Here is a 27,709-nt window from a genome sequence, read left to right as displayed (position 1 = left end):
ATCATAATAGGAGGGCAGTTTTTTTGAATTATCCACATTTGCAGATTAATTTAGTTTGCAATTGTTTTATTCGGTACGGCCTTATAAAAAATTGTTTTACAATATATACACGGCAGTAATTTTTTCTTTAATTCCCTTTCATAAATAACCTGGTAATATCAAAGGCCTTCTGTGACAAAACCTAAAGTCTTTGAGGTTCTACATCATTGTTTGTAGTTGGATATCGTGTGACATGATTGTCTTAAAAAAAACAGAAAATTTGGTAGGAAAATTTACTTTCTGTAAAAAATCTTTTTGATGGATGTTACTGTAAATCAGTAAATTTAAATGTAGTACTTCATATTTCTCTGCATTGAACTGTGCCCGACACCTCTCTGTCCTTCCTGCTAGGATGCATATGTCCTCCGGCATTCTTTCTCACAGTTTGCCATGTCCTCTAATTTGCTATCAGCACACTTCAAAAGCATTCCTCTTTTGCATATGTCCAAATAATTGATATAATTGGAAAATAAGAGACCCCAGCACAGATCTCTGGGGTATGTCACTACCCACATCCCCAATTAAATGAGAAAATCTACTTACTTGCATTACTCTTTGCTTTCTCACCCCGAGCCACCCCCTCTATTCATGTGGCCACATTTCCTTCAATACCATGTACTTCAATTTTTGTAACAATATTCATAACAAATCTCTTATGTGGCACCTTATCCAACACCTTCTGAAAATCCATATATATAACATTTATCCATTCTCTTTATTTATACACTGTGCGATTTCCTCAAAATATAATTAATTTAGCCAAGCATGACAAACCCATTGCACTATTCCTGATTAGCCTAAGGCCTTTCTAAGTGTTTACTAAGTTAAACCCACATTATGTGCTCCAGGGGGGTAAATTTTGACTTTGTGCGATAGTTTAAAATGGACAATAGCGAATCAACAGCCTGTTTTGCCATCTCTCCCAATTTTAATTTCCATTGGGTGTAATATTTGCCATCTTCCAATCCTTTGGTCCAATCCCATTTCCACAACATTTTGGAAATTGCAGGTTAGTGCCTCAAGCAACTCTTCCCCAACCTCCTTCAATATTATGAAATGCACAACACATGCGCCTGATGACATTTTATTTTTAGTTTTATTAACCTTTTTAATACAGCATCCTTTTGAATATTTATCTCCAGTAATGACACCTCCACACCCCCCTGAAACACTCTCATAGGCTTATTTTCACTTTCCCCTGTAAAATCTGAAAACTACCTAAGAAAACATCTCCTACATTCTCTCACTCTCAATTACAAGGTGGCCACAAAGTCTCAGCCTTTCTTTGATTATCCTTGTACCTTTGTTGAGCACTTTGGGATGACCCAATGAAGTGGAAGCACTCTATAAATGCAAATTCATTCCATCTTTAATGTGTTTACAAGAATCCTTGCTATTTCCCTTGATGTTGACTGCTCGTCTTCTTTAATACTCACTCTTAGTTTTCCTAATCTCTCCATTTGCTTTCTTCCTATACCTTTTATAATTCTGTTTTCTTCTAAAGTAAGCATTATCTTATCACCTCATATTTTAAAATCAGCAACTGCTGGTTCAGTGCTTGTTTTGTAATTTTGTCCAACAATTAATCTGTGTTAGGTCCCCTTTTATGCCACTGAAATAAGCTAATTTACAGTCCAACACCTTTACCTTGGACTCCTCTTTTACTTAAATCTAATTTCAATGTGAACCTAATTAGTATTCATGTATTCTCCTACATTCAGGTCACTTATTTGTCCTACTTCATTACCTAGAATCAGATTCAGCATTGCATTCTGCATTGTCAGACATGCAATGTAATGATTAAAGGAACAGTCCTGGATGCATACCGAGAGCCCTTTCCTATTTTGGCCACAAACTTTTGTCTTACCCCAGTCTAATTCAGGACAATTAAAGTCCCCCATAGTGCCTCCATTTCAACAATGACTACTCTTTAAAAAAATATATACTTCATTGGCATAAAGCACTTTGGGACATCCTGAGGTCATGAAAGGTGCTATGTAAATGCAAATATTCTATTCTAACAACTCATGTTACCGCTGAAAATCTCTCTAAATTATCTACAAGTCTCATCCTCAATTTCTTTTGCATATTTAGTGGCTATAATATACTCCCAATATGGTAACAGATTTCTTACTATTTAACTTTACCCAGGTAGAATCTGTATGAGCACCATAATCGATTTGTTTTCCTTTCAGTTGTGGCCATGTCTTTAATCATTAAAGACCAAATCACCTCCTTTTTTTCCTTCTCTATTTCCCTGAAATGTAATATTTCTGTTTCCAGTCTTGCCCTGGCTAAAAGAAACAACGTTCTGTCAAGTCTTTATCATTCCAGTTATTGTGCTTGACGTGGACAGCAGCTAAAGAGAAGCAATCCAATAATTCAAAGTCATCTTTTAGTTGGGTTTAAATCACTTGGCAAAACAAGCCAAGGTCCTATTTAATATTTTTACTTGGAAAAAGAAACACACCACAGATGTTCATAATCACAGGTGTGTTAATCCCAGCTGTTATCCAACTGTTCATAATAGAAAACAGATTAATTTTAGTATTTTAAAAACGTGACATGCCTGAAATTAGGAATGGATAATTCAGATCTCTTGTTTGTTTCAAGTCTTTTAAAAGCAAATAAATGCTCAAATCCTCATAGGATAAAGGAATAAATCAACTTAGATACCTATTGATGCATGCAGGGAAAGTTTTCAAAACTGCAAATGCTCAGATGTGATTGAAAACTCTCTTCAATTGTTCTAGGGGGGAAATATTCAGCTGAGGCCCAAGCTTTTGAGACAAACTGAGGCCTTCAAATAAAATTATTATAGAAGGCATTCAAAGACATAAATGACAATTTATTAGGCAAATTTATTCATGTTATTGTGAAATATATAATTTTTTAACTTTATTTTGTTCAACATTTTGGAGATTAGGCAATGGATTTCGCTCTTCTTGCTGGAGGAGGATCAGGCCCTCAGGACTTCCACCAACCATGACCTGAATCAATTTTTCCTGAGTGAGAGTCATTACATATGTAGGGTGGACTCACCCTGCCTCAGAAAGGGAGCCTGCTAATGCTGAAGAGGCAGATGCAGTGAAACTGCAGTGGGATTAAGAGGAGGCAGACCATTTAAACGGGCAGAGGTGCCCTGAAGACAGGGAATTATTTTCAAGGCCTTTATGGAGAGAGAGGTGGCCACTACTATGCTCTATCCCTCCAATTAATAAACTGGTGTGCCTGCTGCCCTTGCTCCAGGATCAGTCACCACCTCTCTCCTGGTGGTCCCTGGGATCAGCAATAGCCGCAGTGGAAGTCAGCAAAATTGGGTGGGTTTCTGGGCCTTGCCTCCTTGCTGTCATTTAGAAGTAGTGGAACAGGCGTCCACTTTCCCTACTGGGTCATGGGGAGGAAAACTAAGGTTGGGATGGGAAATATGACGATTGGGCACCCTCCCCAATTTTCCAGTGTGTTAGACAACAGGAAGTGAATGCAGTTGCAAGACTTTATATGTAGATTCCATTCCATTTCATTAAAGATTACTTGCGTTGGATACATATAAATTTGCAATATTGGACATAAATATACAATGTCATATTAAATTAAGGACTGGGTGGATGACTTCAGGACTTGACCAATGGCTGAGCCGGTTAATAATCTAGTTTCTCCTCGATCTAAACACAAGACAGGTGTTATTGGTGTATCGTCACACATTGAGGATTTTATTCCTTTATATTGCCTGTGATTGTTCAATATATCACAATATTACTGTGAAATTTATTAAGATATGCTCAGCTGAAATCCATAATCATGAATTTAGACAAAGTTTGGAATGTTAAACTCAATTGAGTATCTCTAATATCAGAGTAGCACATTAGCTCACAGTTCTCGCTGATTTAAAAATAAAGCTTGTTAAAGGGCTGGGTGATGCAGTAGGTTAGATAATGGCCTTTCACATCAATGGTCTGGATTCAATTCCAGTTCCATCTGAAGGGACGAAAGTCTTCCTTGGTGTCTTGAAAGAAATTAGTTTGGACACTTTCAATCAGCTCTTATGGGTATAATCCCAGAGCATATACTGCCTCTAGTATTGGCAATTGCAAAAGGAAAGGGCAAAGGATGGCTGGTGTTTGAAAATGAAAAAAATCACACTAGTGGAGTGAAAGGCTGCACATCTGACTTAGTGGCTGAGGCACATTATTGGGGAAGAGTGGACAGAACTATTCTCTGCCTCGCAATGTCCAGATTCTGACCCAAGAGTGATTGGTGACATTAGGTGACTGAAATGGAAAGTGTTCAATTCCCCAATGCCAAACTTGGTAGGCACAAAATGTCAAAAAAAAGTGGAACTGCAGATACAAAAACAAAAGGTTATGGGGTCGATTTTCCCGAAGCTGTCGGGAAGAAGGCAGGACTACAACTTTTGGGTTTTAGACCCGCCTACATCGACGTCTGGCCAATCCGCGTGATTTTCCCTTGATTGGCCTTGTTGAGCCCGCCCAGCGGGCTCAGCAGGCCAATTAAGGGCCACCCGGCAACAGAGTTCTTGACAGATGAAATATCAGTGTTTCACAGCTGTTTGAAGCTGACAAACACTGACAGTCTGAGTTCTAACATGAGTCCTTCTGCACAGACTCAGTTAGAACTCTCAGCAGCACTCAAAGTTGAAGGCTGTCACTTTTCACAGCTCGCAGCCATTCAGCTTTAGGTGCCGGCTGAGTGATGCGCTCCCGACGCCTACAGGAAGATGGGCTGTTAAGGTAAGTACAGGTAAGTAAAAGTTCTTTACACACTTTAGACACACCAAACACACTTACCTTTGCACTTATGCACCCATCACTCACCTGAACACCGACATCGCGACCCCTCCAACTCCTTCAACCCGACGGCCCGCCTGCTCTAACCTGGCGTGGTTTGGAGCCATCGGGAATCCCACACGACACCCCTCAAAATAGGGATTAGGCTAAAAACTGCCTGTTAACAGGCAGTTAATTGGCACTATTCCCTTCCCGCCTGGGGTCGGCGGGTCCCAGTGCGGGGCGGGTACCCGCCGCCTCTGAAACTTGTGTGGAGCGGGGTTTTGGGCGGGATGGTGTCGGGACCCCCGAATTCAGGATTTCCCCCCCCCCGCCCACACGCCTGAAACCACGCCTAACGGCTCCAGGAAAATCGACCCCTATATCTCTCAAAAATGTCTCAAAGCCCTTCTGATAAAATGAATAATTGCTGTTATTTAAACAAACATGGTTGCCATTATCTGCATAATAAGATCCCACAGAATGCAATGAAATGAATGATCAATTAATTTATTTTTAGTACGGTTGGTTACGTGAAGAACTGCCTCCTCTACTTTGAATAATGCTATGGGATCTTTCATGTCCCCCAAACTCCCAGAAAAGGACAATGAGGCCTTTGTTTAGTACCTCATTTTAACAGCGGCAATTCCCACAGTGCAGCTCCTCTTCAATACTGCAGTGGCGTCAAGTCTGGAGTGGGGCCTGAACCTACAACCTTCTGACTCAGAGGCGAGAATGTGGCTCAGCTGACACACATATAGTGACATTCTTAAAATGAGAAACATCTATAATTTAATGACTTACTTCTCTTAGTCCTTTTTCCTTATTCTTTAGGGAAGGTATATCAATAACGGTTTATAGATTTCACCATTTATCTTATTTGACCACAAGCTGATTTTTTTCTCCTTTCTCCTACAGTATAATTTGAGTTCCCTTCAGTTGTATCAGGAAGGTTGAGATACACTGGGAGGCATTGCATAAGAGCAAAAACAGATGAACTGGTCAGTCAGCTTACTGCTGTTTTGGGGATCTTGCTGTATGCAGAATGGCTGCTATGCTTGCTTATGTAACAACAAGCACTTCAGAGTAATTCATCAAATGCGAACTGTTCGATGACACTTCTGAGTGATGTAATAAGGTTCTATATAAAGGCAAGCTTTATCTCTGCAAGAGGATACATACTTTTATCACCATCTCTAGATTACCAATGATATTTTATCAAATACGTTAACCATTATTGAAAGTTGGAGACTTCATTAAAAAACTCACCTACCTAATATAGACCATAATCACCAATATATTATGACCCCAACATGGTGCAGCCATAGATGTTCTCACTATTCTAAAGCATTATGCATAGCTTGTAGCCACGATTAAACTGCAAACAATAGGTTATAATAAAGAGTCAGATAATTATAGTTCTTAATGCTGGGAAAAATCTATCCTCTGTTGAACAGAGATCACCCATTAGAACTTGTACATATTAATATACACTGTTGAAAACTGAAATTGGATTCATCAAAACATAATGGCCTAGAAATTCCCTTGGGTTTGCGCCCATTTAGGGGCGCAAGAGTGGGTTGCGCCGGAAGTTGCGTCGCCGCTGAAATTAGGTGGGCCTTTAAATCGGCGTAAGCCGGTAGCGCTGCGCCGGCACCGATGACGTCATCGGTGTGCGCAGCGCCCCGGTACCGCCCGAAACCACGCCGATCCCCATCTTCAGTAGCGGCCGCCTCTTCCCTGGCGGCCGCTAACAACGTTTTGAAAACCTGGCCGTGCTGCAGCCTTAGAGGCGCTATTTAAAGCGGAGGTGCGGCCGGCCGCTTTTTCGGCGGCCGCCTGCCCGCACCTCCTTCCCCGGCCTCCTCCACTCCCCCCCCCGCGGCATTGCCGGCTGGTTTCCGTGGAGCCCGGCACTTCGCCGTTGTGCCGGGCTCTTTTGCCGGCACTTTCAACGGGGCTCCGGCCGTTGCAGGCACCTCCCCCTTAAGAGAAGGGGGAGGCCTGCAGTACAGCAGCCTGCCGCTCCGCATTGGGTGGCGCAGCGGGACCGGCAGCGCTGAAATTCATTTTCAGCGCCCCAAGCGGGGCGGGCACACCCTGTACCAGCGCCCGCTTCCGCTTTGGGGTGCTGAAAGTGAATTTGGGGCGGGCACAACTGGCTCGGCGGCGGGCGCTAAATTTCCGGCGCAAACGTGCTGTCGGGGCGTCACCGAATTTATAGGCCAATATATATATATTCACACACTTGTTCATACTTTCAGCTGAAAATCATGAGTTTTGATAGTGAGTGAAGAAAATGCAGAAATGTAGCATTTTAATTGTTTATATAATTAAAACACATACAAATTCACAATATATATCAATGATCTAGACGAGGGAACTAGATGTAATATCTCCAAGTTTGCAGACGACACAAAGCTGGGTGGGCGTGTGTGCTGTGAGGAGGATGCTGAGAAACTCCAGTATGATTTGGGCAGGTTGGGTGATTGGGCAGATGCATGGTAGATGCAGTATAATGTGGATAAATGCGAGGTTATCCACTGTGGTGGCAAAAACAGGAAGGCAGATTATTATCTGAACGGCAATAGATTGGGAGAAGCGGAAGTGCAATGAGACCTGGGTGTCCTTGTGCACCAGTCGCTGAAGGTAAGCATGCAGGTGCAGCGGACGGTTAAGAAGGCAAATGGTATGTTGGCCTTTGTAGTGAGAGGGTTTGAGTACAGGAACAAGGATGTCTTGCTGCAGTTGTACAGGTCCTTGGTGAGACCACACCTTGAGTATTGTGTGCAGTTTTGGTCACCTTATCTGAGGAAGGATGTTCTTGCCATGGAGGGAGTGCAGCGAAGATTCACCAGACTGATACCTGGGATGGCAGGAATGACGTATGAGGAGTGATTGGGTCGATTGGGCTTATACTCGCTGGATTTTAGAAGAATGAGAGGGGATCTCATTGAAACTTATAAAATTCTAACAGGACTAGACAGACTAGATACAGGAATGATGTTCCTGATGGCGGGGAGTCCAGAACCAGGGGTCACAGTCTAAAGATAAGGGGTAAGCCATTTAGGACAGAGATGAGGAGGAATTTCTTCACCCAGAGAGTGGTGAACCTGTGGAATTCTCTACCACAGAAGGCAGTTGCGGCCAATTCATTAAATATATTCAAGAAGGAGTTAGATATATTTCTTAAGGCTAAAGGGATCAAGGGATATGGGGAGAAGGCAGGGACAGGGTACTGAGTTTGGATGATCAGCCATGATCTCATTGAATGGCGGAGTAGGCTCAAGGGGCCGAATGGCCTACTCCTGCTCCTATCTTCTATGTTTCTATGAATTACCTTTACTATAAAGCAGACCAACTGAATCAATAGAAAACAATATTGGAGGCATCAAGCAGTGGTGAGGGGCACAGGTACGGCTGTGTAGCGTGTGGTATGCAGAAACAAAGTTAAAATAAGTTACTAATTAAACCGCTCTTCCCTCTCACTCTTGCATTTGTTATGTCAACTGAACATACAAAGGGTTGATTATGTAGCAGTAATAATGACTGAAAAGCAGTTGAGTAATTGGTGACTAATGCATTTCATAATAAATGAACTCACTAATCTTCACACTGGTTCCAATTAATCCTGATATACATTACATACAAGTCAAAATATGGATGCTTTCATTGTCAAAGCAATATAAATACCATAACTATACTGCTTATGACTAAAATACTTCTATTAGCCGACAGTGTTGTAGATGAAATAGAGTTGATGGCATCATCTTGTTAATGTGTAGCTTCTCCATATTTATTACAACAGCTCTGCTGTTGAAAAAAATCCTTTTGGGTGTTAGTGTTCAAGTGTGTAGGTCTATATGAATGTGCTACTGAGAAAGTGAAGGGCCACAGCCAACACTGCATGACATGCCATGGTTAAAAGGAGCAGGATAAATCAAGAAGTGGTGGTGATGCACATCAATTTTACAGGGCCACTGTACTACCACTTGTGCACCATACAAACCAGTTTCAGATGCATGTCAACAACAAAAAAAAGTGGTAAGTAAACTTGAAAGTAAGGTCAATGATCGGACTCCTGAGTGCACTGGAGCTGCACTGGAACTGGAACTGCACCCCCCCCCCCCCCAAATAGGTATTCTTAGACTGTTTGGGCATTTTACCAGGTACCAGCAAGATGTGACTTCAAAAGTGCCAGAAAGTCCACTGGACTGCCTGGGAACTTTTAGAACTTTGTATGTAACCTTTTAATGTTAGAAGAAAGCCATGCTGCCCCTCACTCTCCAGTGGAAAGAAGAGGTCCACATGTGTGTACAAACGTGCATGCACAGAACTTTCTTTGGCATGCAGCTTGACGCTTGGGTCAAGTGGCTGTGCACTACAATTATTGATTGGAGACCAGTGTTAGTAGTACAGTGACATCCTTAAAACCCTGTAGATTGTAGGATGGAGGAGGTTAAGGAGGCCTGGGAGGTGGAAGGACCTACATAAAAATGAATAGTCAGACAAATAGAATGGTAAACAGATAGGCAGACATAATAGACGCATGACCCTAAAAGGGACATTGAGTGATACTATTGCACAAATGTTTAACACACTCATATCAAATTCCTCTCTCCATATTTTACAAGAGGTGTTAACTGGTTTAATTTAAATGGATGTCTCCATTAAATAATGGAGAGAAAAATTGGTTACAAGCTCACTGAGCGTTCATTTGATAGCATAATCTCTCATTTCCAGGCTTCAGTTAGCTACAGAGTTTTTCCACCTGAAAACATTAATATCCAGATACAATAATTCAAATTTACAAGTTTATAGTATACAAATTTAGTTTTACTTCAAACGAATAGGAAAGGGACAGATAGATATATAGGCAAACAGAGGGACTGAAATATAGTGAAATTGATCGATAACTAAAGCTCCTGTTCCTGGTATGATGTGACATTTATACAGAATGCGGAACTGACTATATAATGCACTCATGGCTTTGTGATTTGTATTTTAAGCCTGGTTATTTCAAGAGTTATATAAGCAGGTTGCATCACACCAGGACCCATTCAATATCAGCTTGTACAATGGCTAAGTGACAAGACAGAACAAAATGAAATAGAGTACTAAAGGACACAAGTCTTAGCTGCCTATTACTTCAGAAAGTTGCCATTTGATACAAAACAAGGGTAGAGTTTATGAATCTAAAATCTTGATTTGTATACTGCATTTCACTTTTAAAATCTCTAGAACTGAAAGCTGTGATGCAGATTACCCACTTCCTTTGGTGCAGCTTCTGGATTTTGGAATTTTTTGATGTGTGCTGAAAGGCACTAACTCCACCCATACTAATCTCCCATTTGCCATGTGTGTCGTCTTGAGCTAAATGGATCCATCAATTGAAGAAACAGCTGAAAAAATTCCCGCCCATGACCAATTTGCAGTCAGACAGAAATGTCGCTCTTGGCCCAGATGTGAACACAAGATATAGAATTATCCTCCAAATGCTCTTGTGCCAGTACATTATTGATCAGTACTGTATTTCAATCCACGTTCACCGTTACGCTCTCCATTAACAAAACCTCCACTGAAACACATTACCTGAGGAACACAGGGTTCACTTTGTATGGCAATCAGCTCACTGTAATTAGTCAAGCACTTTATGTTTGAGGTATCATGTTTTAATTGTGACCTGAATGTCTGCCTAACGTGCTATTGCAGGAGTGAAACCATAATTTACCATCTCACTTACACAGGAAACAGATGATACAAATGCTTAAGTGACTGGGCAGATTAGTTCTACCCTTTCTCCCCTAAATTGCATTATGACAGCTTTAATTCCCTGGTCCATTAAACACTGCCTAATCTAAGTTTTGTTAGATGACCTGTGCAGGTTTTTTTCTATATCTTCCTGCCAGAAGTATCTGTAACAAAATCTAAATAGTCAGTAGTTGTGTACGTTCAGAGAAGCAATTAAAAAACAGCATCTTCCTCTTATAAAATAAACTATCTGTGGTGCTTATTGCCATTAATATTGGTGTTCATGTGCCATGGAATTAATGACCAGGGCAGCATCATGTTTACACAGTGTGAGCTTTACAACTTTATAAATAGCACTAATCCCCCAATAAAATCAGAGTTTTCTTGTAATCACAGAGGTCGTCTAGGGAGTTAAACTGTGATTCCACTCATCATTTTTTAAGGTTCATTAGGTGCGCAGCTACCTCCAAGGCCTCCTTTGTCTTTCATGTCATCTTTGTCTGAACCTTTTCCGCCCATGGGAGATGAAGTAGTATCCAGGTTTTCCAGCCCAGTGAAAGATTTGCTTCCCCCGTTCTCGTAGAGTTGTCCATGTACTGGCTGCAGCTGCCAGGTCAGGCCAAACAGGTGCACTGCTGTAAAACCAACAGGCAGTTTTTATTCATGTACGTAGATCCCTGCAGTCAATTCAGATGTACTCGGCAAAGTGAAATGATTAGGACTCATTTTAAATGAGAGCTCAGCCTTCAGTCTACCTTGTTTTCCAGTTTCATAAATATGGCAAGTGATTTGGCACAGTGGGAACATCTGTGACAAATCCAGTGAGTTTCTACACTCACTATCTGTGGCGCAATTTTCTGCTCGAGTACCACAATTTTGCATAAATAAGTCCCAGAGGTTGTGCAAATGCTAATTTCTAGCAGGTGTAAGTGATAAATTACCTGCAGCAACAAATCATTTGCCCTAATCATAAAGTGAAATGGATCATTGAAGGAGGGTACTTTGCATTATATCTCTGCACGAGAGACCCTGTTTACATGGAGGTGCAAGTGAACAATTTGTTTCCTAGCATATTGGCTATTGCATTTTTCAAATCTAGTCATTTAATAATTTTTGGTGCAATTAGAATAAGGGATAATATTCCAATTATTTAACACACTACCTAAAATATTAGTGACACTCTGAAACCATGCTTAAAAAATGAGTGATAAAACTTGCCTGATGGCCTAATAGGTAAAGACACTGTCTGATTTACTAGTTTGTCATATAGACCTTGATTCAATTCCTGGTCTGTGCTAAACTAACTGATCTCAATTAGCTACAATTTGGCTTGAGAGAGAAGAAACCAGTCAGGATTCCTATTGCTGATTGCTACCAGTGACCCCTGCTGGGAACGGACATGTTTGGAAGTGGGGTAAGGACAAGAGCAGGGCTGGCTCGGATGCCCTCCACAGTTGAAATCCAGACAACGCCCATTGTTTAGGCTGTCAGGTGAAGAATGGCAACTTGAGTGAAGAATCAAAGGACTGCCAATGGGTGTGGAACTGCATCCCAGCAAGATCCAATTCCTTGAGGAGAGATACACTTAGGGCAGAACAAAAGTTGGGCAACAAAAATGTTGGCTTGCTTAGCAAGAAAAAACATTTAGCAAAAAAAAAGCAAAAATTGATTAACAACACCTCAAGTCTAATATTTTTGGACTTCCAAGATTCATGTCTATTTAATTTTTTTGTCTGGTTTTAGGATTATCAGACACGTCAGATTAAGCTAAATTCATTCAGCAGGTACAAATAATTTGAAAAAAATCTCACATACATATCACCACATATAAACAATGCTTCTAGTGACACTAAAATGATTCATTCCACATGGAACAAATTGTTAGGAGGCTTGACACTTTCTTGTGGATAGAATAATTTCCTACTTCATGACGACACATGCTCTAAAACACTAAACCTTATCCATATGTGCCAACTACCAGCATTCCAGCCCATGTGCCAACTTGTTAATATTTCATAAGAGAACATAAGAAACTTAATTTCATAAAACAACTTTTTCAAATAGCTTGGAGGTTGGAAATATTAATCAATCACAGTTGGCTGAAGAGTGGGACTTGAATATTTCAGTCAATCAAATTGGTTGGAAGGGGAGACGAGAGCCTGTCCGAACCGATCAATCAGACATTAGTTTCTCCCACTGCTGGTTGCACATGAACCTGAGGCAGAAAGTTTTAAAGTGAGCTGAAAGTCACATCCTATGTTCCCTGTACGGTGTGCGTGTGCGCGGCTGCACGGTCACCTGTAAGGTCCCGCGCTGCTAAATGCACAGGCCGCGCATTCAGCTGGAGAGCTGAAGTGGGGGGTCGGGCCCAAGCCAACAAGCGGGAAAAAGTCAACAGTGCCCTGGACAAAGATGGCGGCCCTATGCGCTGCATAAAGCAGAACTCGCGCTAAGATGGCGACACCAGTGCCCTAGACAAAGATGGCGGCATTGTTCAATGAACAAAGCAACAGGACCCCCTTCCCGGATAAATATGGTGGCACGCTCACTCTGGACTGCAAAAGCAGCTCTGGCGCCTCGCAATAATGATGGCTGTGGGGCCTTTCCATCAGGTGGCTGATGCCATTGAGGTTCCCTTCCCAGAAGTGACTCCTGGTAAGTACCATAGCAAAATACTGCAGATGCTGGAAATCCGAAATAACAACAGAAAATACTGGAAAAACTCAGCAGGCCAGGCAACATCCGTGGAGAGAAAATAGAGTCAACGTTTCGGGTGAAAACCCCTTTGTCAAGACTAAAGAAGCACAGGAAATGAAATGGATTAAGAGGCCAGGCTGGGAGAGAACAAAAGAGAAGAGACATTAAGAGGTGTTCAAAATGAGATGAGACGGTGATAGGACTAGTGGAGACAAAAGACGGCTCTAGTGAGTACCAGTGGGAGCCGAGCATCCGGAGAGCAACAGCTGGAGGTCCAGTTAACATGGGAGCGAGCGGCGAGGGGAGCAGCCTGACCGGCGGCCTGCAGGAGCCTGAGCAGCTCAGCACAGTAAGGAGGAGGCCCAACACCAGCTCACTTCCTGTCGACTGCGCTCCACTTCAGTGCAGCTCCACTCGGTACTGCGTGAGCAATGTACTATCCCGGTTTCAGTCCTGCAAATATTTAGCAGTGCTGAGGAGTATTTTGCCTTTGCTTCTGGTTTTCTAAAATATGAAGCCATCTCGACAGTAGTTCAATCTGTAGAAAGTATTCTGGAGTTGTGAATACTTTCTACCTTCCGAGATATAGTGGATATCCTACAGGAGATGTATTGCATATCCTACAGGTCCTTCAGTAAGTGATTTACCATGATCGGGGCTAACTGTTAGACCTGAGCTGCAAAAACTCGGTGTGGCAGAGAGTACAAGACGCTCTTTCTCAGTTCATAAAAGATGCAGTCTGCTTATGGAAACTGTTGTCAAGCCATTTACATGATAAAGTTTTGAAAACCTGAAGTTTAACACCCGCATCATCTTAATTAACACAGTGTTATGCTGCACCTTCCGGGCCTGGCCCGGGCCGCTCCAGACCCTGGGGGTGAGGGGGTATCTCTGGGTACCGGGGGTGAGTTAGAATATATTTATTTTTAGATTAACTGTTTAAAAAAAAATTATCCTGATCTCTGGATAGTGAGTGTCTTGGTGAACCTCTTCAGGCGAAACTTATTTTTTAGGTTTCACGCTTCAATTCATGTGGTGTAATGCAGACAAAGGTGAGCTGTGGATGTGTAAACCAAGGAGATGGTCCTGAACTGGAAATATTGATGTGAATGATGAGTGTCTGATTAAAGCTGAACAATACCAAGCTGGGAAGGGTAGGAAGCACATGGTATTAAAGGGATGGTGGTAATTTGAGTACATAATTGGCTTTGGGATAGGAGGCAGAGAGTAGTGGTGAACAGATGTTTTTCTGACTGGAGAGAAGCATACAGTGGGGTCCCCCAGGGGTCGCTATTAGGACCATTGCTTTACTTGTTATATATAAATAACCTGGGCTTGGGTATAGGGAGTACAAATTTGAAGATGATACAAAACTTGGCAATGTAGTAAATAGTGATTTGAGACAATGGGGTGGCAATATGGCATTACTGTATACTGTATATATGCTTGTAAGTGGTTGTTGTTGTAAAATTTGCCCACGGACAAAAAGGTGGCGTTCCAAGGAGTTCATGGCTCGCTCAGTACAACAAATAATTAGAGGGAACATTGGTCACATCTATATTTATTTAGTGTTTGACTTCAAATAAGTCATATAAATTAATTAATATAAATAAATTAATATAAATAAATAAAACCAATAGAGAGCATCCTGACGAACTGTATCACAGTATGGTATGGCAGCTGTAGCTACTATGACCGGAAAGCCCTGCAGCGGGTAGTCAAAACTGCCCAACGCATTACCGGCACCCGGCTACCGACCATAGAGCACATATACCAGAAACGCTGTTTACGGCGGTCACGGACCATCATCAAAGACCCTACCCACCCCAGCCACAGTCTGTTCGCCCCCCTGCCATCTGGGAGATGCTACAGATGCATTCGCACCCGAACGACCAGATTTAGGAACAACTTCTTTCCCAGGGCTGTCATCCTACTGAACTCCACAAATAAACTCTAAAGCCTGCACACCTGTCAATGCACTTTATTCTGTTTATGTTAATGTATTACAAGCCAAATGAATGTTGAATGTTTAAATGTCTTAATCTAAATGTACACTCTCAGGAGCCGCAAGCCTACATTTCGTTGTACTGCACTTGTGCACTAACAATGACAATAAAGTTGATTATTATTATTAAGCTGCTAAAATAAAGCTTTGATTTTTTTAAAATTCTTAAATGAACCTTCTGCAATAAGGTGGTTATTCCCTTTTCTTTATGAAGTCCATGGGGGCGATTTTCTCAGTTCCGAGGAGGCGGGTCTGCCGGGAAAATGGCAGAATTTGGGGGCGGGTGCCCAACCCACCCCCAGCCCGCCTCCGTGCCCTCTTGCCAGAAGGCGGGAAGCCGCCCCGCGCTGGGCCCCGTCTCCTTGGAGGCGGGAAGGGAATAAAGCCTATTAACTGCCTGTTAACAGGTAGTTAACGGGCAGAAAATAGGATTATCCCCATTTTGTGCCCTGAAGTGCGGGCTTCCTGACCTGGGGGAACCCCGCCAGGGTGTAGGAGGTGAGCAGTGGGTCTCCGGGGGTCGGAGGGGTCTGAAAGTGCGCTGTAGAGGTGAGTGATGGGTGCAAGTGTGGAGTGGTAAGTATATGAGGTGAGTGTAAAGTGGTAGAAAATGTTAACTTACCTTTGTTTCTTCCTGCAGCCTTCAGCTGCTGTGGAGCTGGAGTCCCCGACATCTCCATTGTAGAGATCACAGACTGGCTGCTGCATCCTCCGATGCAACAGTCATCTGATTTCTGCAAAGTAGAAAGGTTTGATGAGCCCTGAACACAAGGGCCCCGATTTTCGGCTTGTGTGGGAAATGGTTGGATTTCCCCGAATGTGGGGTTTCTGACACACACAAAAAAGTGTCAGCCAGCTCCACACAATTTTCCCTCAAGTGGCCAATTAATTCCCAGCATGTGGGAAGCCTTGCTAATTGTCCAATTTCAGTCAGAAATCCCCACAGTATGATGTCATCATTCATGGTGCTTTCAAGGTCCATAGCAAGCACTGCATCCTCTGAAGGCTTCCAAATGAACCATACAGGATGGCAGAGGAGCCTACAGCAGCTGTGGCCAGTGCCAGACCCCGAGCTGCCTTCAAATTCAATGAGGCTTCACTGCAGGCATTATTGGATGGGGTTAGGGCCCACAGGGAGGTCCTCTTCCCTAGGTCAGGGAGGAAGAGGCCTCCCAGAGACCAATGCTGCATGGATGCAGGTGTCAGCAGATGCCAACTCATTGGGAGTCACCAGAGGAACCTTGGCATTACATCTCTAACTCCTTCCTTTACTCCCCCACAGTACCATCCAGAGCCCCCGTCCTCACTGTGGAGGAGGAAGAGGCTGTGCAGCCAGACTCCTCAGAGGAAGCTCCAACATCTGAGGGCGCAGCGTCAGCAAAAGTAAGCGCACCCAGCACCAGTGCAGACACTCACACCTCGGGTGGACCTTCGGGACATAGAGTAGTGTTGTCACGTGGTGTTTCACAGCTCACAAGTGAGCCTCAGCAGATTCTGGAGACAGGGACAGCAGTGGAGAGTCCTCGTCGGAGGGCGCAGGACTCTGCCAGCTCAGCTCAGCTGCGCTGCATGTCGACTCTCTGCCTCTGGGTCCATCCGCAAGAGAAGAGGTGATGGATCTCCATGCACAGATGCAGGAGTCTCTGGCAGGTTTTGTCTCCAGGGTCGCTGCGAGTGTGGAGTGAATGGAGGAGTCCATAGCGACCATGAGCAGAGCCTTTGTGGAGTCATTGGCACATGAACGCATCACCATGGAAAGGTTGGCAACCTCCATGGAGGAGATAACTCGCCAGGGTATGGAAAACATGGTGAGTGCTCATAAGAGAATGACATCTCTTGAGGAGCATTGGCCATCTGTTGAACAGAGAAACCAGATCTTCATGGAAGTCCTTCTGAGTAGGACTGCCAGTGCAGAAACGGGTCCCCATGGCCCCCTAAAGCGCAGCAAGGTGCTCTCAAGCCACTTCCAAGCGCTGGCCCCTTCTGACCTGTACAGCTTCAGGTGAGTGAGCAGCAGCATGGTGCGCCTGTTGCTGATCCTGCTGTTCCTGGTCCTGCTGCTGCCACCTCTGCTGCTGGAGATCCTCTAATGGCAAGAAGGGAAGGAAAAAAACGCATCCCATGCTTCTCGTAGATGCCTCCGCTGAGGAAGCGCTGAGTGAGGGTGGCAAGAGGGGCTTCCCAGGAGATCTCATTGGAGAAGTGTGTGAGGCTGCAACCTTCCATAGCTGTGCCTAAGCCTTGAAGAAGTAGCCCCAAACCTGCAACAACAAGGTCCTTCAACATGCAAGTCCTGTCCCTTTAAATCGCAGCTTCTCCATTGACCTGCAGCTGACAGCAAGCAAGCCGGCAAGCTTCACGCCAGGTGTCAGCAGCGGGGTTCCCCACAGGCAGGTTTGATGTGGGGAAAGCCCCAAAGTTGCAACGGCCCCGGAATAACTACCTCAACAAGCTGATAAATGGTAATTAGTGTTCCGACGACCAGTCCCGCCAGTGGCAGCCGGGGCTGAAGCGGGTCGCGGGGAAACGGCGGTCCGAAAGTCGGACGGGGCAAGGAATCAGGCGGGGGGGGGGGGTCCCGACCCGCTTTTTCGCCAATTTTCGGCCCCCGGCCACATGAAAAGCTGCCTGACAGCAGCCAGAAAATTGACCCCAAGGACTCATCAAACTGCACATAATGTCAGTGTTTGACAGCTTCACAGAGCTGTCAAACGATGGCATTTCTTCTTTCAAAAATTCTTGACAGATGACACGTCATAAGTTGATGTGCTCTGCAACCGGCTTCACCCTAATTGGCCTGCTGAGCCTGCCAGGCGGGCTTAACAAGGTCAATCAGGGGAAAATCCCGCTGGTTGGCCAGAAGTTGATGGAGGCGGGACTGAAACCCGACAAGTGGGAGTCCCGCCTCCAAAAGCTTCCCATTGTGAAAATCACCCCCTAAAGTTTTATTTTTAGATTTAAAGTATCTGTAACCCTTCCAAGAAACTTTATTTTTGGCTTGACAGCAGAATTACAGTAGGTTCCAAAGTGACAAATATGACAAATAAAGTGCTAAGAATCAAAAATTTCTGGGAATGGGTATGTACCAGACTTAATTAGAAAATGAATCTCATTCCTTCACTATTTCCCTTTAATAATTTATAAATCCATCACTGCTGCAAATAGGGCTTTGGTGTACTTTTGGGTTTTCCCCCAGCAATAAGAGTGATTGAATGTTGGATGTACTTGCAGCTTAGCTTATGATGAGCCCACGTATCTAATTATTTCAATCTAATTCTTTGTCTTCACATGTCATAGGCCTACCCTTGGGGTGGGTTTTGAACTGTTAGTTCTGTTGCGGCTGCTGGTCAGCTTTTGCCAGTTTTCTAGGTTGGCATGTATATTATCCTATTCAAACCAACACAGTTCAGTCCATGTTATGACACAATAGGATCGATTTTGAGCTGTACTGTCTGGGTGGAGCACAGAAGAAACTCGGGCGGGGAGGATTGCAAGCTTGTAATTCAGACTGCTCTATTTTCTTCCATTAATTTAAATGGACTGAAAATTGATGTGGGGGTGGGTGCGGGGGCTGGGGGGTGGGGTGGAAGGATGGAGGGCTCCGTTACAGGTGTGTGTTCCTCCCTGTTGGATTTTCCTCTTTGTGCGCCACACCCAGGAGATACTTTTCATCCAGGTGGTACGAATGAAAATCTACTAAAACAAAACCTAGTGTATTGTAATCTCTCACCAAAAAACATGACATTTAAGGTGAATTAGTTTCTTACCTAATATGGGTATGAGTTCTAGTCCATGTGCAGATCTTTAACTTCTTCTCTAACTTGCACATAACTAAAATAATCCAGTCCTTAATTTGCCCAAACACTCACTCACTCTTGTGGGTAATGTAACATTTATGTAAGGTTCTCTCCTTCAGGGTTCAGCATTGGCTCAGTTTTCTCGCCTCTGAGTCAGAAGGCTGTGGGTTCAAGTGCCACTCCAGAAACTTGAGCACAAAATCTAGGCTGACACTCCAGTGCAGCACTGAGGGAGTGCTGCACTGTCGGAGATGCCTTCTTTTTGGATGAGGCGTTAAACCACGGCCCCATCTGCCCTCTCAGGTGGATGTAAAGGAACCCATGGCACTATTTTGAAGACGAGCAGGGGAATTCGCCCTGGCGTCCTGGCCAATATTTATCCCTCAACCAACTAAAACAGATTATCTGGTTATCACATTGCTGCTTGTAGGACCTTGCTGTGAGCTAATTGGCTGCCGTGATTTCCTATATTACTACAGTGACTACACTTCAAAATACTACATTGGCTGTAAAGCACTTTGGAATGTCCTGATGTCGGGAAAGGCGCAAAATAAATACAAGTCTTTCTGTATTTTCTTTCTCACAGTGCTTTATCTTACTATGCTCTTCATCATTTCCTTCATAGTTACTCCCTCTGCTTCTTCCAATCTTACAAAAGTTGTTTAATGTTATACTTTCAGTTGACCATCAGTTTGCATATTTGGAAGTTGTCTGAAAGAATTTGTCACTAAAACAAAAGCGAAATACTGTGGATGCTGGAAATCTGAAATAAAAACAGAAAATGCCAGAAACACTCAGCAGGTCAGGCAGCATCTGTGGAGAGAGAAACATTTCAGGTCGATGACCTTTTGTCAGAACTGGAAGACGTTAGAGATGTAACAATTTATAAGCAAGTGCAGAGCCGGGGAAAAAAGGGAAAGCTCTGTGATAGGGTGGAGGACAGATTAAATCACAAAAGGGATGAAGGTGCAAGGCAAAATGGGGTGGTAATGGGACCAGTAAAGAAACAAAAGATGGGTCCAGAGCAATGTTCCATCTTAGGTTTTTTTCTGTGTGTGGCCTCTAAGGAGCTGTGCAGCCCATTCGCAGTTTTCCGCATGCTCAAAACTTAACATTGAAAAATGGCCACACATGCGGGAAACTGCAGGCAGCACATCAGAAGGCAGTGGGAGGAGGTAGCAGAAGCTGTCAGTGTGCCACGTGTGTTGCCCCCAGGACCTGGATCCAGTGTCGCAAGAAGTTTAATGACCTCACACGAGTGGCCAAGGTGAGTGAGTGCATCTTCAAATGCCATATCCCACCAACTGCACCATTAGCCTCAGCCACTGCTCAATGCACTACACCCCCATCACTCAGCTACCAACAATCTCTAGTAATGACGATTCATACCTCACAATCATAGCTTCACCTCATGCTCACACACTTACCACTGCTGCAAGCCTAACGCATACATCTCATACCTTTCACACACTGCCAGCAATTCAACCATGACAGGCACATCACCCAAACGCATTGCACCACACTCACTGACACACTTCCCTTTCTCTTGCAGGCCAAGATGGCGCATAACAGACATGCGCAACAGCAGACAGGCTGAGGGGAAGCACGTCTTCTGAACCTCACTGTGCTGGAGGAGACAGTGGTGGAGATAAATGGAGCATCCGTCACTGAGACCATGGCGAGCGGCGAGGTTGAAAGTATTGCTGATGACGGTATGCTCATACCTAATCCTTCTTCTCTCATCCCACGTACAAGCTGCTGATGGTGTAAACATGTACATCTTGCTTTCCCCACTCCCCTCACCACAACCCGACCCTTGTGCCTTTCTCCTTTCAGATACACAAGAACTGCCAGCAGCCCAGCCTGACCCCGACGTAGTAGAGGAGGAGAGTGAAGGAGAAGACGAGGCACTGTCACTCAATTTGACACTCCCAGGCACCAGCTCAGAAAATGGCACTCTGCATACTTTAGAAGCAATATCTGCACGTGGTGAGTCACCAGGCATGAGTGGACTGCAGCCAGGCCAGGGGGGAAAGGGTAGCTCGGGTTCCAGCTCCCCAGAGGGCATGTTCGCGCAAGAGTTCTCCTGCACAGGACTCAGATGATGACTTCGATGGGGTGGCCGACCGAAGAATGGTGATGTGCATGCACACACAGGCCTGCCAGGGAGCCTCTTGTCAGTGTCAAGAAGGAGTCCAGCTTCAACATTGCACGAGGCTTTGCATGGAGTTTGGAGCTCATGATTTCCAAGATGGAAGTGATGGGCAACTCCATTAGGACACTTGTGGACCCAACCATGATGCTAGGTGTAATGGATGATGTCACATCTTCCATAGCAGCACAAGCAGAAGCGACCCAATGTCTGAGTGCTGCAGTGGAAGCTCAGACTGCTCTCATGTAGGCTCAGTTTGCTGCCACGCAAGCTCAGACTGATGCTACCGTGGCTGAGTTTATGAGTGTGAAAAGGGGCTACAGGGTTTCACAGCAATCCAGTGATCTGTGCTTTAACAGATGGCTAGGAATGCTGAGGCGCTGCCCTGCGGGAGTGGCAAGAACCTGCTGTCCTCTCAAATGACAGAATTTGTACTCCCACCCCTCGCACTCCCTTGCTGCTGCCTGTCAGCCAGCCAGCCCACCCAGACTGCTGCCACGTATGCAGAGGTCGGCAGTCTACAGCTGGGCCTCTAGGCCCAGAGCTGCTTGAGGTTGTCCTGCAAGGCCATCCACAGTCTCCACCATGGAAAGTCAGCAGCCTTCCACCAGCCATGCTGCAGCCACTGGGGTAGCACTGCGTAGGAGCACTAGGATAGGCAAAGGAACACGAAAGACAGATACTAAGGGAATGCAGAAGGGTGATTAGTTGACTTTGTTATGTAGTTTTGGATTGATTAATTTATAAATTATTTTTGTAATGTTTGTTTTGTGGTGGCTCTCATTTCAGCTTTGTGCCCAAGAGGACGCTGTGATGTTCTGTGACAAAGGGATGGTAAAGTGGAGAAATGGTGAGCAACGGAGATCTGGGGTTTCATTCAGGGGAACCAGATTCTGATGAGGCTCTGCTGCCTGCTTCCTCCCTTACTCCTCCTCCACCTCCTTCTCCTGAGCTGGTTGCGGAACCCGTGGTGGCAAAGACTACACCCTCATGATAGCCAAGTTGTGGAGGATGCAGCAGACCACCATTAATGGCGCATAACAGACATGCGCAACCCACTCTGGCGTGTACTGGAAGGCTCCTCCCGAGTGGTCAAGTCAGTGGAACTATTGCTTTAGCACGCTGGTGGTCTGCTTGATGAGGTTCCTCGTGGCAGCTGGCCTTGAATTGCCGGGTTGCGGAGGGGAGTCATCAGCCAGGTGTAGAACAGATAGCCCTCGTCTCCAAGCAGCCACCCTCGGGTTTGATGTGGCGGCTGGACGATTGCTGGACTGGCAGAGGATGAAGGCATCATGACTGCTGCCAGGATACCAAGCATTCACCATCATGATGTGCTGGGCATGGTCGCACACCAGCTGCTCATTCAGTGAGTGGGGGCCTTTGTGGTTGCGGTACATCTCAGGATTGATGTGCAGCGCCCGCAAAGCCACATGTGTGCAGTTGATGCTGCCCTGTACCATGGGGAAGCCTGATATCCTGGCAAAGCCACATGTGCGCTCCTCCTGCTTCTCCCTGCTCAGAGAGAAGACAATGAAGTCCCTGCTCCTGGAGTACAGAGACTCTGTGACCCCTGATGCAGTGGTCTAAGCAGAACTCTTGAAGTCAGAAGCAAGGCCTTCTCCACTTGCAGCACCACTCCCTGTCACCTCACCAACTTTAAATAACTATAGAAAGCTCCAAACAGTTGTACAAATTTACACAGAGCCAGCAGAAATCAAAAAGCAAGCCACCATCAAGTTGTTGATGGTCGCTTTAAATACAGCTGGTGGGAGCTCCCTTGTGCAGCTGAACGCACGTTCAACTGTTCATGTTTTGGATAGGGCATTGAATGGAGCAGCAACAGCCAAAATGGCACTACATGTGTCAAATCAGCATTGCACAATGATTGACGTCACAATCTGACTGATTAGCATTTTTCTGGCGAATGCAGGTAACGGCTGTGCTGCCGATCTGCCCAAAATGGCGGCCACCGCGGGCCGCGCCAGAAGTGGGCAGAAGTGAGGCAGCTGCCATATTTACACCGAAACCAGCCTTAACAGCCGCCACTAAGGTGCCAAATTTCACGGCCGTTAACTCTTGTTTCTCTCTCCACAGATGCTGCCTGACCTGCTGAGTGTTTCCAGTATTTTCTGTTTATATTATTGATAGCATTAATCAATGGATTGCGTTGTAATATAGAGTAGTTGTGAACTTCGAAGACTGCTTTTTCACCTCTCTGTGTGTAAAGATTGATCCTCCTGGTCTCTGTCTAGGAAATGACTCATTCACTAGGTAATGACAGCCAAAATCCAATACCATTTCAGGGAACAGCAGTGCTATTTTTAATCACACTTAGTAAACAACATATCAGGTGATATGGGCAGAATAAATATTGCTTAACACTGAAGTGCAGTCATTTAAACTTAGGTGGGGCAAACCCATGTGATGTAACAGCCAAAAGTTTGAAAAATGATGGACTGAACATTTATTTCATTAGTCTAATAATCTATCATGATTGCCTTTAACGGTTCATAATTATTTGCCTGATATCGAAATAGATCTGAACAAAAACAACATCCATTTATTTCCCTTGCTTATCATATTAAATATGGCTTAACATCACCAATTCAATGCTTTTCCCTTGTGATCTCATTAAAAATATCACAGTGGCATAATAGTACTTTGGTTTCTCTGCTTAAATGGAGTTGACTGTATGTGAGCTAAAATCCACAGAGCTCAAATGCTGCTGTCACTCTTCTCACTTCCCTTTCCTTTTTCTTGTTTTTTCAGTAGTGAGGAGTCATTTTGCTGATCAACAAGGGATGTTAGTGCTGGGGAATTGTATACTTTTCATTTCAGACCCCCAAAACCAGATAACGCTCCCAGGTCAGGTTTGGAATGATAAGATGCTCTACCCATTCTTCCTCAACAATGTGCCTCACTCCCAACTTCAATCTCTACTGCATCATGGTGACAATAGTTTCAAATTTCTCATATGAGCCTATAGTAATCTGGGATGTAATGTTTAAGCTATCCACCAGATGGAGCCAAAGATTAAGGGATCATATTCACCAGTGTTTAAGGTAATGTCCTGGTACACCAGTTAGTATGGTAATGTGGCATTGCATTATGGGTATGACTCAGAGGTGAATCCTCCATCTTGGCTCATGCAGTTAGAAATACTGTGTTTTGCTTGCAGCCTGTAAGTGTTGTTTCTCTGCTACACCGTGTAATAAACAGTTGGGTTTTGTTCCTTATATCTCGCTTATCTCAGTTTAGGACCTTACCACTCGGATATCACATATTGGCGATGAGGATCAACAGATCACATCTTGAAGAAGAGAAATAAAAGAGCGCTGAATAACCGATCATGGCTGCTATGGTAGGAAAGATCTCTGCTTTTGATGTTCAGACTCAGACCTGGGATGAGTACTGCGAGGTGCTGATGCATTTCTTTGAAGCAAATGATATAGATGATGTCGAAAAAAGGAGAGCTATTTTGCTCACTTCCGTGGGAAGTCAGACGTATAGTTTAATGAGAAACTTATGCAGTCCTGCAAAGCCGGGAGACAGTAAATTTGCTGAATTAGTGGCCTTGCTGAAGGAACATTTCAATCCCAGACCGAGTGAGATTGTACAGCGTTTCAAATTTAATTCACGGAACAGGAAACCGGGAGAGACTGTATTGGATTATGTAGCGGTGTTGAGAAAATTGGCACATGATTGCAATTACGGGGACAACCTGAAAGACATGCTGAGAGATAGGCTGGTTTGCGGGATAATGGATGATCGAATGCAGAGGAGATTATTGTCCGAGACTGGGCTTACGTATGAAAAAGCGTTGGAACTTGCTCAAGCCATAGAGACAGTGAACCGAGATGTAAAAGAAATACAAGGTTCAGACTGGGCTACTACAAAGCAAGTTGGAGGTCAGGTTAATGTGCACAAGTTAAATATGCGTCAGAAACCACAACGTGAGCATGTAAAAGCATGTTATAGATGCAATGGCGATCGCCTGGTGAGGGAATGCAGGTTCCTGGAGGAAAAGTGCCACAAGTGTGGGAAAAAAGGACATATAAAACGTGCATGCAGGGCAAAAGCAACCGTGGAGGAATACAAACCAAAAGGGGAAGGAAAGCAAAACCTAGGAAGAGAAGTGAAAAAACAGGGAGCACATCACATCAGCGGAGAAGCTGAGAAAGAAGACGACATGTTCATAATGCATAGTATGGTAGAGAACATTCCAAAGGTGGATCCTATCACTTTGCAACTGACAGTAAATGACTCTAAGGTCAACTTTGAAGTGGATACAGGACGCAGCGTAACCATAATGAACAGGGAGGAGTACTCAAAATTGTGGAACCGTGCAAAAGTTCCAGAGTTAAAGTCTCGCTCTATGCAGCTTAAAACATATACCGGTGAACGAGTGGCGACATTGGGTACAGCTACTGTAACTGTGCAACACACGGACACCGTGGAACAGCTACCTGTAGTTGTAGTACCGGGTTCTGGACCAAACTTGTTAGGTCGGGGCTGGATACAAGAACTTAAATTAGATTGGGGAGCAATAAATCAACTAGAGGGAGGCAAACAATTGTCTTTGCAAGAAGTGTTGATTGAACATGAGAACGTGTTCAAGGAAGAACTTGGCACATTTAATGGCCCCCCAGCTAAGATTTATGTAGACAAGGAGGCACTGCCAAGGTTTTTTAAACAACGACCTGTGCCGTATGCCATGAAACCGAAGGTAGAGGCTGAGCTTGACCATCTTTTGAGAGAGAACATTCTGGAACCCGTGAAATGTTCAGAATGGGCAGCTCCCATTGTATCTGTTTTAAAACCGGACAATTCGGTAAGACTCTGTGGAGATTATAAATTGACTGTAAATAGGGTGTCTAAACTAGAACAGTATCCTATTCCCAAAACAGAGGATCTCTTTGCAAACCTGGCTGGAGGGAAGAAATTCACGAAGCTGGATATGAGTCATGCATACTTGCAGATTACACTAGATGAGGAATCCAAGAAGTATGTAACCATAAATACACACAAGGGGTTGTTTACCTATAACCGCTTACCATTTGGTGTCTCATCTAGTCCAGCTATTTTCCAGAGGACTATCGAGGGCATACTGCAAGGGATTCCACATGTTTCAATCTATCTGGATGACATTCTGGTGATGGGAAGAACCGACCAGGAGCATCTGAGCACTCTGAGAGAGGTACTACAAAGATTGGATAAGGCTGGGTTACGGCTCAAGAGGAGTAAGTGCACTTTCCTGGGGAATGAGGCCGTGTTCCTGGGACACAGAGTGGACACCACCGGGCTCCATCCAATCAAGGAGAAGGTACAAGCACTGCAGGAGGCCCCAGCTCCTACCAATGTGACCGAGTTAAAAGCTTACCTGGGACTGCTAAACTATTATAACAGATTTTTACCAAACTTGTCAACAGTGTTAGCACCTCTTCACAAACTTCTGCGTAAGGAGACACAGTGGCAGTGGGAAGAGGAACAGAGGGTTTCATTTGAACAGTCCAAGAAACTGATGCTGTCGTCGGATGTGCTGGTTCACTACAATGCAGAGAAAGACATCATTCTCTCTTGTGACGCTTTACCTTATGGGGTGGGGCGGTTCTTTCACACAGCTTGGAAGATGGAACAGAAAGACCAATAGGGTTTATGTCTCAAACTCTGACCCCGGTGGAAAAAAACTATTCCCAGTTAGATAAAGAGGGATTAGCAGTAATGTTTGGGTTACAGAGGTTTCACAAGTACATGTATGGCAGGAAATTCACCATATGCACCGATCATAAACCTCTTCTATCTCTGTTTAATTAAATGAAAGCAGTACCACAGATGGTGTCACCCCGGATCCAGAGGTGGGCAGTGACGTTGAGGGCATAGGAGTATGTCATCGTTTACAAGGTGGGCAAGTACCATGGGAATGCAGATGCCTTGAGCCGTCTTCCACTGCCAGGTACACCTATCCGTGCAGCTCCAGAGGACAGAGTTTTGATGTTGGAGGACACGGACACGGCAATTGTGACCACGGAACAAGTAAGGACTTGGACCGGTAAAGATCCAGTACTGTCTAGAGTCCGAGAATATGTGATGAGGGGTTGGCCACAGCATCCGGAAGGGACTGATTTCACACCTTACAGTGTCAGGAAGACAGAGCTGAGTGTGCAGGATGGTTGCGTGTTGTGGGGAGCACGAGTGATTATTCCACAGCCAGCACAACAGTCTATCCTAGGGCAACTACATCAGTGTCATCCTGGAGTTTCGCGTATGAAAGCCTTGGCAAGGAGTTACTTGTGTTGGCCAAAGCTAGATGAGGAGATAGAAAATCTAGTCAAGACATGCAGCACTTGTCAAGTACACAGGAAGGCACCAGCAGCAGCTCCTCTCCACCCCTGGGAGTGGCCGGATAGACCATGGAGAAGATTACATGTAGATTATGCGGGTCCATTCATGGGAGCTAAAATCCACAGAGCTCAAATGCTGC

At 44.5% G+C, this 27,709-nt stretch overlaps 1 protein-coding gene across 5 annotated transcripts in view; it reads right to left on the bottom strand.

Annotated features, from left to right (window-relative positions):
- The window catches only part of tenm1 (teneurin transmembrane protein 1), a 1,268,320-nt gene that overhangs the window by 311,770 nt on the left and 928,841 nt on the right, over nucleotides 1-27,709 (bottom strand). For all 5 annotated transcript variants that reach the window (XM_085999260.1, XM_085999278.1, XM_085999249.1 and 2 more), the window contains exon 6: nucleotides 11,042-11,212. In XM_085999260.1, coding sequence (XP_085855386.1) covers nucleotides 11,042-11,212 — 171 coding nt within the window. The remainder of the gene's footprint in view (nucleotides 1-11,041; nucleotides 11,213-27,709) is intronic.

This window comes from Somniosus microcephalus, chromosome 1 (genome assembly GCF_052327205.1).
Source record: "Somniosus microcephalus isolate GS21.2 chromosome 1, FLI_Smic_1.0, whole genome shotgun sequence".
Lineage (NCBI taxonomy): Eukaryota > Metazoa > Chordata > Chondrichthyes > Squaliformes > Somniosidae > Somniosus > Somniosus microcephalus.
Note: the sequence above shows the minus strand (reverse complement) of the source record. Positions and strands in the feature narration are given on the sequence as shown.